At 38.9% G+C, this 14,868-nt stretch overlaps 1 protein-coding gene across 1 annotated transcript in view; it reads left to right on the top strand.

Moving 5' to 3' along the window:
• Tnip3 (TNFAIP3 interacting protein 3) overlaps positions 1-14,868 on the top strand; it is a 77,807-nt gene that overhangs the window by 23,531 nt on the left and 39,408 nt on the right. The window contains exon 8 of the mRNA XM_041630733.1: positions 228-333. Coding sequence (XP_041486667.1) covers positions 228-333 — 106 coding nt within the window. The remainder of the gene's footprint in view (positions 1-227; positions 334-14,868) is intronic.

Here is a 14,868-nt window from a genome sequence, read left to right on the forward strand (position 1 = left end):
ATGTATAACTTCCAAGTCACAGGAACTCTAGCCAGGCACATGCAGGGGGGCTGAGGTAAGGGGGTGAGATGAGGAAGATTGGCAAAGATTTGTATCAAGATGACTTTCTTTTGTGTGTTGACTGTTGACTGCTTGATAAAATCCACACTGTATAATTGTATCATAATGTGCCACAATGCCTTTTTTGAAGTCTATATTTCTGTAACAATGCTTTATTTTTCCCACAGCCAGACTATCAGTGGAATGCTCTTAACCAGACTCCTCCACATGTACAGCACAAGGCACATGGTAAGAGCACAGCTTTAATGGGCGTTCTTTCATGTTTACATACAAGTGGGGTCTTTGGGGGGAGGCTTATTCAATATTTGTTTGTACTAGGGAAGACTTCCTGTGTAGCTCTGTCACGCACACACAATTCTAATTTGGTGGTCTGGTGTGAACTCCTCCAGACAATGGTAACATGATGAAAGAAACGTGTGTCTTGGTTCTCTCTTCTGCTTCTATTCCAGGCTCAGAGTCAGAGACTTAAGAAATGAAAACATTAAGTAGAGCCATACCCAGTAACATCAACAGCACTCTAATTCTACCCCAAAGGACAGGTGCAAACCCACAGCCCAGGGGGAGTCAAGGCAGGCTCTTGTTCATTTTGTTTTGAGACTAATAGCTTCAAACTCACTCTGTAGCTAAGGAGGAGCTTGAAATACTGATCATGCCATGATGTCCTAAGAGCCAGGATTTCAGGGGTGCATCACCAAGCCCAGAAAGGCAAATGTTTCAAATGTCATTGGCATACAAAAGTACCCCAAAGCTCAGAACAGTTTTTCCTTGAGATGTGATGGCAGATTCTAAGGAAACAGTCTTTTCTGTTCTGCCAGAGTTGCCCACAGTACCCGTCTCACACAATGCTTCCTCCACATGTAACCACAGGGCACGTGGTAAAGTAGGAAAAATACCAAATGCAAAATACTCAAGACTGAAAATGCCTGTCAGGCTCATTTTTCTTTGCTCTCCTAGTCTTGCCTTCTCTCTAGAATCAGCCTTACTTTCTGCTTGTTTGAACAGTCCCTTTAGGTCTTTCAGGAGTGGGTATTTTGAACAGAATAATAAGTAGAGTCCCTCTGCTATTCTCATCCATTTAAAGCCTTCTCTGACACACACTAACTTGACCTTGTTCATTTTCAGAGATGTGTATTTTTCTAGAAGCCTCAAGAGAAGCTCTGTAGCTTTAACTTGTACTTGAAATGCTATCACATTTAAATCCAAGCTGAGTTAATTTTAGTTTTTAACATGCTACACCCCCCCCCCCGCTCTGATATCTGTAGTGCACATTTCCTTTCTCTTGGCCCAGCATCAATCCATGCCCACAGGTCTCCATGACAAATATCCCATGTTGTTGGCATCTCCAATATCCTGGAGTCTCTATAGCCACCTCGGCTCTACCTTCACAGCCTTACAAAATAGTCTCTGAAGACCACCTTGCAGGGACTTGGATCCTGCCACATGTTACCTGACCTCAGCTGCTCTCTGAAATCACAGAATGGAGCAGAACTCCAGGACTCTTACAACCTTGTCTTTCCTGCCTCTAACCCAACACCATATGGATTACATTGCCAAGCTCTGCTGCCATCAGTAGATGTAACCTGGGGCAATTGGACCACAGTTACATCAGCTTCTGTGCTCTGAGCCTGGGAAAGCTCTCTATTGCGTTTCCACTTCTAAGGAACAGGGAACTCCTTTGGATGTTTTCTCAGTTCAGGCTTTCTCTTTTCGTGTAAATTTGAATTTTTATAAAGTGGAGCCTTTAATGAGTACATCTTATCTTGAAGTCACATTTTATATTGGTTCTAATGCCGAGTGCCATCTTTCTTATCAGTGGAACAGTTCTTCTGAAAAATCAGAGCTGCTTCATTGTCTGCACTCTGTGTGAAACTGCAAGCTTGCTCATAGTCCCTTCCTCAACCAAACAAATTGCCTTTAAATTCAACTTCAGTCAAGTTCTCAGGACACAGGTAGAATGTAGTCACATTCTTTGCCAAAACATCATGTGAATGCTAGGAAACATTAAAAAATGGGGATTCTCTAATAAAATATCCAGATATATTACAGACAACTAACTAGACTTTCGATTTGTTTTGTACTACAAATAGATTACAAATTTCACCAATAAAATTTTGGGTTCCTTTATAATGGAGAAATTAATTAGAAAGGCATATGCTTAGCCAGGACTATTGCATAATGTCTGTAGTTTTGAAAGACATTGAAATGCGACATGGTATAATTTTCCACTTTCTATTGATCTGTAATGAAAATAAGCTATTATCTCCATGTGCTACAGTTTTAGTCACTCGAAGACACAATACAATAGAGAATTCACCAGCCGGTCATTTGCACATCATTATCAAAGTCATCCAAAGCCAAAGTCACGGAAGATAATAATCACATAAAATATGAATTGGTTATGATATTTATCATCTAAATAAAACATGTAAAATGGAACTTATTAGTCATATAAGGTCTACTGACATATCTGCCTACGAAAATACAGTGAGCTTTGTGATGCATAAACTTGTAACATAAAACAGCGTCTACAAGGATAACACTACAATCAAGAAAAGACCTGTAATGTGCCAACTTCAGTAGTTTTATAACACTGTTTCTTTTAATCTTCTCAGCAATACTCTAGCATAAGTTTGCTTTATGCTACCTCATATGTAAGGAAATGAGCTGTGGAGAATTTTAGTATCATTTTAATTTCACAGTGCAATTTAGCACTGAATTTAGATTCTTTTACACACAGGATTGCAAACCTTGTGATTTCAATTTCAATCGACAGTGTCTTTGAAAGCCCAGTCCTATTACTATATTAGAAATGCTAAAAAAGAGAATGGGGATTCTTATTTGGGTAATGTTTAATTTTCAATAATTTCTATGCACTCACAATATGCGTTATGCCTTTTTCTATTTTTTATTATAATTAAAAGTAATAAACTCTGTTCTATTGGGATCTCACCATGGCCAGCTGGCCTAGGCCTGAAAAAACATGGGATAAATCCGGACTAGCTGAACATAGCGGACAATGAGGAATACTGAGAATTCAAGAACAATTGCAGTGGGTTTTTGATCCTACTGCACGTACTGGCTTTGTGGGAGCCTAGGCAGGTTGGATGATCACCTTACGAGACCTGGATAGAGGTGGGCAGTCCTTGGGCTTCCCACAGGTCAGGGAACCCTGATTGCTCTTCGAGCAGATGAGGGAGGGGGAATTGATCGGGGGAGGGGGAGGGAAATGGGAAGCGGTTGTGGAGACGAGGCAGAAATCCTTAATAAATAAATAAATTAAAAAAAAAAAAACAAAAACCAACCGGCACACTAAGGATAAAAAAAAAAAAAAAAAGTAATAAACTCATTCTACAAACAATACAGTTTCTCCAAAGGAGGGCATAAAAGCCACTATACAACACAGACAGAAAGCATTGTGTTTTCTTTATCTGGTATTTAGACTATCACTAGGAAAAGACACAGCACTGTATATAATATTAGTAAACATATCACTACCTAACTCATGCATGAATGGACTGGCAGAGCCTCTCAGGATAGCTGCTATTGAAGCCTGTCATTCTCTATTCCCACAGCACTGTCACTGACTGTGTCTGGATACATCAGGAGGATGACTCTTTGTGGGCTGGGGATACCAGATAAATTTCTTATGCAGAATTAACTCTTTGTGTTCCTACTTCCACCTTTTACTCTGTAGCTGTTTCATAGCTCAAATTAGGCTGTATTCAGCAAGTCTCTGAATCTGTCCTCATCACAATGAGTCCTATGCTTTCATTATCTTTACCAGTGCATCTTGCTGTGCTTTGGTTCATTTGCTGGGAGTATCTTTAGATCTGTAATTTTAACTTAGTTGTTTTGAATGTTCATATAAGCATGTAATGGTGATGATTACTAAGAAATCATAGGTTTAAATATTTTAATTAAACATTGTCTTAGTTTCATCTCTGCTGCTGTGATAAAGCACCCCGATCAAAGCAACTTAAAGGAGAAAGAATTTATTTGACTTATAGTTCTAAACCAAAGGACTGATATCTCTCTTTCCTTCTCTCCAGGACTCAGCCCATGAATTGGTACTGTTCAAATGCAGAGTGGCTCTTTCCATCTCAATTAACAAAAATATGAAAATCCCTCACTGGGGATTTTCACGCCTACAACCCAACCTAACCCAGACAGTTCCTTACTGAGAGTCCCTTCCTAGTCCATTCTAGATTGTGTTAAATGACAATTAAAATAAACCGTCACATACATATGATTGTTTAATGACAGTAGTCCTTGTTTTAGCATCTGACTAATATATTTATCTACTCTTCAAGAACATTGTTCATTAGTATAACATGTTTATATTGGAAATACTAGAAATAAAATGATGGAAGAAAAAGTGAGTGAAAAAATTAAATTATTTTTCTGATAACATATAAACAAAAGTTACTTCTTAGTATTCCTGTATATATTTTTTTAAATGTGACAACTACTTAAAGTATTTTACTTCTGTGATCAGGAACAACACCTAGAAGTGTGATTATTTAATTTTTAATTTTTTTCTTAATGAGTTTGTAACTATATATGAGGCACAGTGTGGTATTTTTGCTCACGTGTGGCTCACACTGATCAATCAGAATGGTTAGCACTTTGTATACTCACTGTTTCTGAGTATATAGAATCCTTGAGATATCCTAGCTCTTTACAAGATGTAAGAAGTTCTGGCATGCTCTGGCCACCCATAGTTCTGTGCTTTGATATTCACTATCCACTTTCCTATATTCCCCCAAATGCTAGCCACCCTTCTTAGCATCTAGTGATTACTACCATATTCTCTTCTGCTTTGAGACGAAAGAGTTCAGCATTTTATATGTAAAAGAGAACATCTGGTATTTGTGTTTTTGTGTCTGACTCATTTCGCTTAAGAAAACAACTTTAGTTCTATCCATTCTGTTGTAGACAATAGGGTCTCATTATGTTGTGATTTAGTAATATTCTATCCTGTACAAAACGTATTTGCCCATTAATAGATACATAGTGTCTTGGTTAGGTTTCTGTTGCTGTGAAGAGATACCACGACTGTGGCAAATCTTATAAAAGAAAAATTATGGTAGCTTGCTTGCAGTTCAGGGGGTCAGTCCATTTTTGAACTTTTGCAGGGAGTATGGTGGCATGCAGGCAGATGTGGTCTTGCAGGAGTAGCTGAGAGCCACACACTGGGTGGTATCCTAAACATAGGAAACCTAAAGCCCGCCTCCAAATTAACACACTTCCTCCAACAAGGTCATAATAACCCCAAACAAAGCCACACTTTCTAGTAGTGCCACTCCCTAAGAGATTAAGGGGGCCAATTACATTAAAACTACCACATTCCAATACCTGGCCTCCATAAGTTTGTAAGACTATCATAATGCAAAATGCTTTTGGTCCAACTTCAAAATCCCCATAGTCTAAAACAGTTCAAAACTTGTTTCAAAGTCCAAAGTCTCTTCTGAGACTCATGCAATCTCTTAACTGTAATCCCCTGCAAAATTAAAATCAAAAAGCAGATAACATACTTCCAACATATAATGGCACTAGATATGCCTCACCATTCCAAAATACAAGGAAGGGGGCATAGTGAGGAAATACTGGACCAAACCCAGACTGAAAACCAGCTGGGCAGACTCCAAATTCTGCATCTCCACTTCCATCCACCTTTGCTGACTGCAACACACTTCTTTGCTTTTTGCTGGTTCCACTCCCTGATAGCAGTTTTCCTCAGCAGACATCCCATGACTCTGGCCTCTCTAATATTTTGGGGTCTCCAAGGTAATCTAGGCTTCACCTTCACAGCTGCACAAAATGGCTTCACTGGGCCTTCATTCAGGGACACCCCTAACACACACCTGACCTGGGTCGCTTTATTCCATAACTCTTTTTCTTCTATCCTTAACTCTAAAACCAGACCCATGTGGCTAAAGCTGCCAAGGTCTGATGATTCCTGGGGCTGGAACATAGCCCCCTTGTTCAATTACTTCAATTATAATTTCAATTAAAAAACCTCGCCAGCTTTCTGTTTTCCTTACAATCTAAGTTTGACTGTCCTTGAATAAGCACTTTAGACCAGGCTGGCCTCAAACTCAGAGATCTCCCAGTCTTTGGCTTCCCAGGGCTGGGATTAAAGGTATATCCCACCACATCCGGCTTTTAGCTTCTATTTAGTTTCTTTTCACAAGTTGGAAATTTAGCTCCTTTTATTCTACTTCTTAATCCATTTATCTCCTTGAACATAGAATTTAGCTCTATTCTACTTCCTGGTGTTCTTTTTCTCCTCAAAATTTGCATTTTGTAATTTACCCTGCTCAGCTTACTTCTTTTTCATTATAAATCTTCATTAGAGTAACCACTAAAAACCATACAACAGGGTCTATACTAGGCTGTTTGATATTTTGTATGCCAATGGAATTAATCCAAAACTCTTCACCTCAGCCTCAGGCAGACTCTTCAGACAAGGGCTAAAGGCAACTACTGTCTTTGCCAAAACATCACAATAACAATCTCTAGGCAACATATTAAATTCTTCTCCTCTGAAACCTCTTGAGGTAGCCCCACAGATCATCAAATCATATTCAACACCACTGTGTTCCATGCTGCTATTAGTATGGCCCATTATGGAGTGCTTACAGCATTCCACTATTTTCTTAACCCAAGGTCCCAAAGTTGGTATTACTTCAAACAGAACTATGGTCAGGCCTATCATAGGAATGCTACAGTCCCTGGTACCAGTTTATGTTGTTGTGAAGAGACATCTTGACCACAGCAACTCTTATAAGGAAAACATTTCATTGGGGTGGCTTGCTTACAGTTTCAGAGGTTCAGTCCATTATCATCATGGTGGGGAAGATGGCAGCATGCACCATGGTGGTGCTGCAAAAGTTGCTGAGAGTCCTACATCTTGCAGGCAACAGGAAGTTGACTGAAACCCTAGGCAGTATTCTAAGCACAGGGAACCTTAAAGTCTACCCCCACAGCAACACACTTCCTCCAACAATGCCATATCCACTCCAAAAAAACCCACATCTCCTAACAGTGCCAATCTACGATTATGGGGGCCAATTAGATTCACATATAAGTTGAATCTATGATTTTGCTACTGAGGTATCTTTTTAATACAATGATTGTTTTCCCTAGGTATATTTCTAGAAGTCTGAAAATTTGGCCTTGTGGTTGCTCTACAAAAAAAGTGGACATTTTCTATACTATTAATTGCATGTATAACTTAAAGATCAGCCAACACTGTTGCTATTAGTTTCCTGTTCCTGGTTGCTGACAAGTTTATTATTATTATTTAGACTTCTGAATAATGGAAGTAATAAAGGTAATAATTTTTATCGCAATGTCTTCCATTATAATTATTCCAGTTATGAAAATGATAGGGTTTTTAAAATATCTTAGCTATTTATATGGAAACAACTTCATATGTCTTACTTTGTTCTTATTTACAAACAAGGCTACATTTAAAATTTTATTTTTGAAGTTAGTATAAAAGGTAATGGGTTTCACTGTGACATTTTAAAACATACATTTCATTATGTTTTCTTATTTGTTCCCTTCCCTCATCCTGATGTGTTTTCTGGTTCTTTGACTTGCTTGTCACGTGTATTTTATTGACCTCTCTTCCCCATCAGGATTTCTTCCTTCCCTTCTGATGACTATAGGTTTGTTGAAAATGCCATTATTATATTGAGGTATATTCATTCTATTATTACTGTCTTTGGGTCTTTTATCATAAACGGATGCTGACTTTGATTAAATGTATTTTCTGGGTCATGTGATTTTAAAGTTTTTTTAGACTTATTGATTTGTGTGTAGAATCAGTCCTGTATCCCTGAAATGAAGCCTATTTGGTCATGTTAAATGATCTTCTTAATGTGTTATTGAATTCACAAGAATGTACTGAGAATGTGTGCATCTACGTTTATGAAGGAAATATGACTATAGCTTATTATATGCTTTCTTTTGTTCTTATTCTGTTGGATGTTGGGGTTATATGAGCTTCACTGAATGACTTTGGTAGTGTGCTTTCCCTTTCTGCTTCCCAAACAGTATGGAAAATACTAGTGTTAGCTCTCTTTTTATAATTAGGTCTTTTATTACTGCTTCAAACTTGTCATTTGTTTGGATCTACTTAAGTTTTTTTTTTTATTTAATTTATTTATTTATTAAGGATTTCTGCCTCGTCCCCACAACCGCTTCCCATTTCCCTCCCCCGATCAAGTCCCCCCCCCTCATCTGCTCGAAGAGCAATCAGGGTTCCCTGACCTGTGGGAAGCCCAAGGACTGCCCACCTCTATCCAGGTCTCGTAAGGTGAGCATTCAAACTGCCTAGGCTCCCACAAAGCCAGTACGTGCAGTAGGATCAAAAACCCACTGCAATTGTTCTTGAATTCTCAGTATTCCTCCTTGTCCGCTATGTTCAGCTAGTCCGGATTTATCCCATGCTTTTTCAAACCTAGGCCAGCTGGCCTTGGTGAGATCTACTTAAGTTTTTAAAATATATCTTTGAAATAATTTTGGAAATCCTCTAGATTTCACTGGCATCTGTTGTAATATGCCCTCTTTGATGTATGATTTTATTGATTTGAGTCCTCTCTCTGTTTCTTTTGTTTAGTTTGTGTAGAGTTTTGTCTTTCTTTCTCTTTTGTAGCTTGATATATTACCTTGCATTCTCTGCCTCTCAGCCTGTGGTGAGAATGCAGTGTCTCTTGGAGACAACAGATGATTGGATCTAGTTTTGTACTTCAGTCATCCAGACTGGGTCTCTTGATTGGTGAGGTGAGATCATTTACACTTAAGATTTTATTGGGAAATATTTACTGATTTCTATAACTTTGTGGTTGTTTCTGTGTGGCTGGATTACTGTTTGATCTGTTCCTTCTGGCCTGTCTATATCAGGGGTTGGTTTGCTATGTGGGATGTGATGAATTTCCTGTTACTTATCCTTTGTTTAGCTACTCTTCACATGATATTTATTCTTTCCACTTTTGAGGGGACTTGTGTTTGTGCTTCCAAGACCTTCTAAGGGTGCAGACGTCCTGAGGGAATGATGCAGCTGTAAATGTCAAGCAGACTGCAGGGCTTCAAAAGTTTCAGGTTCTTCAGCAGTGATCAGAAGTGGATGGCTCTTGAGGTTGCCTGACCTCAGTCTCAGGACTACCAGACTTCAGGGTTGTTGCCATTCATGGGATCTGCTCCTGGCAGACTAGAGCAGAGTTAGCCTAGGCAACATCTATCCTCCAGCATTTCACAATGGCCTTCAGAGGCTGTCTATTAGCCTGTGGCAAATTAAATTCAGGTTTCTGGTGTCTTGTGATTTTTTTTGTGTGTGCTAATGTTACCAGGGTAGCTGTTTTAAACAATAAGTCCTTGCTGTAGATGGCACCTGACCCCTGTTTCCCAAGCCATACTAAGTGACAAAATGAGATTCCTACATATCACAGAGATTTCCATGTCACTAGAACCTACAATTTGACTTTGAAACTGTTGAAGCCCAGAGCTTGCCCTGAGAACAAGACTACCAGTATCTTTCTAAAGAGCGATCCTGGCTGACCTTTTTGAGGAGACTGCTGCCTCTCTGCCTGCTAAGGGGAATCACCTAACTGGCTTCTTCTCTGGATAAGATCTTTAATTTTCTTTGTACTTTAAACATATCCTACTACTGCCTTTGTGAACTTCCAGCTCTCTGTTTTTGAAGAGAGTTGTATTTTCTCTCAGTTTGATTCTTTCCCTTCACTGGGTCACCTAGAGATTCGTGTAGGCTGCCATCTTACCTGAAAATGCTTCATACATTGTGAAAGGGAAATAAGTGATGAATGGTGAAAGTTCAGTACCAGTAGAATTTTGAAACAATCATTATCAGGTTCAAGAACAAATAGAGAGCTGCACACTTTATATACATTTTATAAACCGTGCTTAGAAACTGTTATAGTCCTTTCTTCACCTTGATAAACATCCCTGGGATGAGCCAAAGCAGATTTAGTATGTTCTTTCTAACCTCAGAATGAGCCTAGCTTCTTGCCCACAGGTACACTCTAGGCTACCATAGTGCTCTTACATGTGGGTTTTAAAACAGTGCAGCTGGCACAATCTGATTGATCCCTTCAACCTTCACCATACCACAGACAGTGTCTCCTGCAGGACCCTCAGTTCTGCAGAGACTGAATGTAACCTGAAGAAGGTTTAGAGCCATTTAAACAGGGTCTTTGGGGTTCACATTTCTATACCAGGAACTTGTTTGGTACTATAAGCCCATAGGACTATACAGTGAAAGTACAGCTGACTGGTCTCTAGACTAAACTCATGGGAGGAACCCTGATGTGGAATTCCCCTCTGTATGATGTGAATATCATTGGTTAATAAAGGAACTGCTTTGGGCCTATAGCAGAGCTATAAATGAACAGAGCTAGGTGGGGAACACTAAACTGAATGCTGGGAGAAAGGAGGTGGAGTCAGGGAGAAGACATGGAGCTGCACTGGAAACAGACAAGCTGAAACTTTGCTGGTAGGCGATGACCTCATGGTGATGCACAGATTAATGGAGGTGGGTTAAATTAAGATGTAAAAGTTAGCCAATAAGAAGCTAGAGCTGCCGGCCAGTGGTGGCACACGCCATTAATCCCAGCACTCGGGAGGCAGAGACAGGCAGATCTCTGCGAGTTTGAGGCCAGCCTGGGCTACAAGAGCTAATTCCGGGACAGGCACCAAAGCTACAGAGAAACCTTGTCAAAAAAAAAAAAACAAAAACAAAAACAAAAAACAAAAACAAAAACAAAAAAACAAAAACACAAAACTAGAGCTAATAGGTTAAGCAGTGTTTTAAATAATATGGTATCTATGTGGTTATTTTGGTTCTGGGTGGCCAGGCCAAACAAGCAGCCTCCTCCTACAGAACCCAATTTACAGTTCTTCAGGAATAGTCACTGTCATTTCTGTAAAACCCTTGTTCTCCCTTTCCACAATGGGATTCATCCCCAAATATCCCAACAGTTTATCATTTTATTTAATCATTTATTAAGCATAATTTCTTTCTGTACTAGTAACTGCATGAACTCTTCCCACATTGTGGGACCCTGGTGTGAAAGTAGTCATTCAGTCAAAGAAACCTTTCTTCTCATAGTCAAATCTACATAAAGCTAGCTCCCCAAATTGTCCTTTATGGCAGAACATTTGACAAGGAGAGGAGCCTTGCAAACAGACCACATAAGAACCTCAAAAGACAGGCACCAGATAGATTACTGGGGATAGTTTTCCTTATAAAATACATTTTATTGTTCTACTAGTACTTAATATAGAAAATCTATCAAACGTTTGACTTATCAATAAATGTAGTGATTTTGCTAAAGAAATATTTAAGCATATATAAACATAAAAGTGAGAAATATATTCCTCTCCAAACATTGATTGTAAATGAATAAAGATATATAGAGATTATATATGATAGACAGATGATAAATAGGTGATAGGTGAATAGATAAAGGATAGATAGATAGAGAATGGATTGAAAGATACTGTATGATAGAAGATAGATGTACGGGTGAATGATAGATGATAGAGGATATATTTGGTATTAGATGGAGAGACAGTAACTACTTGAACATTTAGTAGATAATAGGTAATATAGACAGATGATAGGTAATAGATAATCTCTGTCAGAATATAGACTGGTGATAGATAAATGCAGACAGATGAATAAACAGCAATGATGTATAATTACTTATTTAAATTAGTAAATTGTTCATATTCTCTTAAGTAGAAACCAAAGACTTTTAGGAAAGAAAGCAATATGTATATTATTGCACCTCAAATGGGAAGGAGATTTGGGGAAAACTTGACTAGGTTTGGGGAAAACTCTACCTTCCCTTCAGGAAAAAATAGGTTTGACTTTTTTTTCAAATTCCTATTATTCTCTGGCTTATTTCATGGACACAGCCTCTTTCCAAAGCAAGATTGATGGAGAAGGGTCATCTGTCTATTGGTTAATCAAGAAACTGCCTTGGCCCTTTAATAGGACAGAAAATTAGGTAGGTGGAGTAGGCAGAACAGAATGCTGGGAGAAAGAAGCCAAGTCAGGCAGTTGCCATGATTCTCCTCTCTGAGACAGACGCAGGTTAAGATCTTTCCTGGTAAGCTACCACCTCGTGGTGCTACACAGATTATTAGAAATGGGTTAATGGAGATGTGAGAGTTAGCCAATAAGAGGCTGGAACTAATGGGCCAGGCAGTGTTTAAAAGAATACAATTTGTGTGTTGTTATTTCGGGTATAAAGCTAGCCATGCGGGAGCTGGGCAAGAACGCAGCCCGCCGCTCCTACTACACAAGATGATAAAAAATTTTAGCTCTACCTATCTCACAAAAGCACTGGCCAAATGACAAGAGGCACCTGCAGCCAGGAGCCATTAGTGTATTTGGCCCTAACACCCCCAGTTACATGAGTAAATGATACTTCAGTCTTAAAATTATTTATCTTCTCAATGTACAGAAAGCTTCTAGTTTTGGTTTCTTCATTATTATGGTTTACTTTAATAAGAAATGTTGTCATATCACATAGCCACATGCATCTTGTTCCTCATTACGGAGTGTGTGATAATAACATTCCTGCAACCTCTTTCTGAAGGAGTGTGTTATCACTCACTCCTCCTCACTGCCATGGCACCTCTTCCATTACCTTCTTTATGATGGTCGCACTTTTCTGAAACCTGTTTTTTTTTTTTTGAAAAATTAAACTCTAAATACATCATTTCCTCTTCTCCTTTTCCTCTTTTTAATTCTTCCCATTTATCCCCTCACTTTCTTTCAAATTCATGGCCTATATTTTTAACTGTTGTTACAACTCTCTCTGTGTATACATATATAACAATAATTTATAAATATGTAAATGTATTGATATGTTTAAAAATATATGTTCATATGTAATATATTGTTTATATATTTCTAAATATATAACTATAACCTGCTAAGTCTATATCATGCTAATCATTTGTATATGATTTCAAGGCTGACCATTTGGTATCAGAAAACCTATTGGGGGCTTTTCCCTGGAGAAGGCTATTTCTCCCATTCTCAGCATACTTTTGTTGCCTATAGATCTTTGCCTACAGTTGTGGCTCCATGAACTTTCCTCCTGCCATGGTAGCCTGGCATTGGTATCTTTGTTCAGGTCATTTTTAGGCAACCATGTGATGAGAATTTATGGGTGTAACCTCTTATATTTCTAGGACAAAGTCTCACAGAAAACTCACTGTTCCACTGACTCTTACAACCTTTCTGCCACCTCTTCTACTAGGATCAGTAAACCTTAGATGCAGGAGCTGTGTCATAGACACATCAGTTGGGACCACATCAACACTTGTTCTCTGCATTTTGATTGGTTGAGGTCTTCTGCAAAGATCTTTATCTGTTTCAAAGAGATGTTTCTTGAGATGAAGAAAACTGACCTTTTCTTCATGGTCTTTTGCTTGTTATTTACACAGATATGAGCTTCTCATGTCTTCAGTATTCCAAAAGCAGATATCAAATATAAATATTCAATATATTTATGCTGTCATAGATAAGTGAGACATTTTTTAATATTTTTTTTTTCATTTTAAATACCAACCCCAGTTGGTACCTCCCCTTCTCCTGCCCCCTTACTTCCCCCGTCCCACCCTCATCCACTCATCAGTGTGGGTAAGGAATGTTTTTTTCCCTTGTCTGGCACAGCAAGTTGAAGATGGACCAAGTGTTCCGCCACCCCCCCCCCCCCCCCCCCCCCGCATCACACTCATATCAAGATTGAGCATGGTATCCCACCATAGAGAATGGGCTCCAAAAAGCCAGTTCATACACCCAGAATAGATCCTGGTCCCACTGCCAGGGGTCCCTCAAATAGACAAAGCCACATAACTGTCACCCACATTCAGAGGGCCTAGTTCAGTCCCATGCAGGTTCCCCTGCTGTCAGTCATGAGTCTGTGGGCTCCAACTAACTTGGGCTGGTTGTCTCTGTGGTTTTCTCCAATATGATCTTGTTTCCATCAATTACTGGATACAAATTCCTGTTTCCTGTTGCCACGAGTAAACCCCTGGTTCTATCTACTTCATCATGCTCACTTCTGCTGTTCTATCCAAAGCCTATGAACTAGGTCAACACTTTCATCTTGGTCTAAATACTGCACTAACAAATGTTATGAATTATGGCGTTTTCTGTGGCTTTTACAATACAGCCAGTACCATTTTATCTTTCCTTTATTTTTTTTTTTGTGACAGAATATTGCTACATAGTGCCAGCTGGTCTAGATCATCCTCCTGCCTCGGCCTCTCAAGCACTAGATTGCAGGCAGGTACTAGGGAAACACTTGGCAAGTGCTTTTGCTTTGGAGGGAGTGGGCATGAGACTGGCAGGTAACAGTAGAAATGACTTACTTTTACAAGCAAACATCTAAGCCCCTGCAATGCCAGAGATAATGAGAATTCTAGTGTAGACTGTTCCTCTCCACTCATAATTAAAATTAGACTGAAAATGATCACCTCAATGATAAGCATATGTTAGTTCTTGAAACAATGACCGTCTATTATGACCTTTTGGTTTCTGAATAAGTGTGTGGGGAGATCAAGAGTAAAATATCTCTCCTCCTTTTTTTGTCAACCCAGAAGTTTATGTTACTTATCTCTAATCCAGAAGAAAAATGAAATTTAAAAATTTAATCTGAATCGTTTTCTTACTGTCTTTCATAGGTTTTTCCTCAGAACGGACATTCAACCAATAGATGTGCACATTAGCAAAGAAGAGCAGTGGACTCTCAGTTGTGACCA

Source organism: Microtus oregoni, unplaced genomic scaffold, assembly GCF_018167655.1.
Source record: "Microtus oregoni isolate MIOR12 unplaced genomic scaffold, Mior012 000002F_ref0000024, whole genome shotgun sequence".
NCBI classification, from domain to species: Eukaryota; Metazoa; Chordata; class Mammalia; order Rodentia; family Cricetidae; genus Microtus; species Microtus oregoni.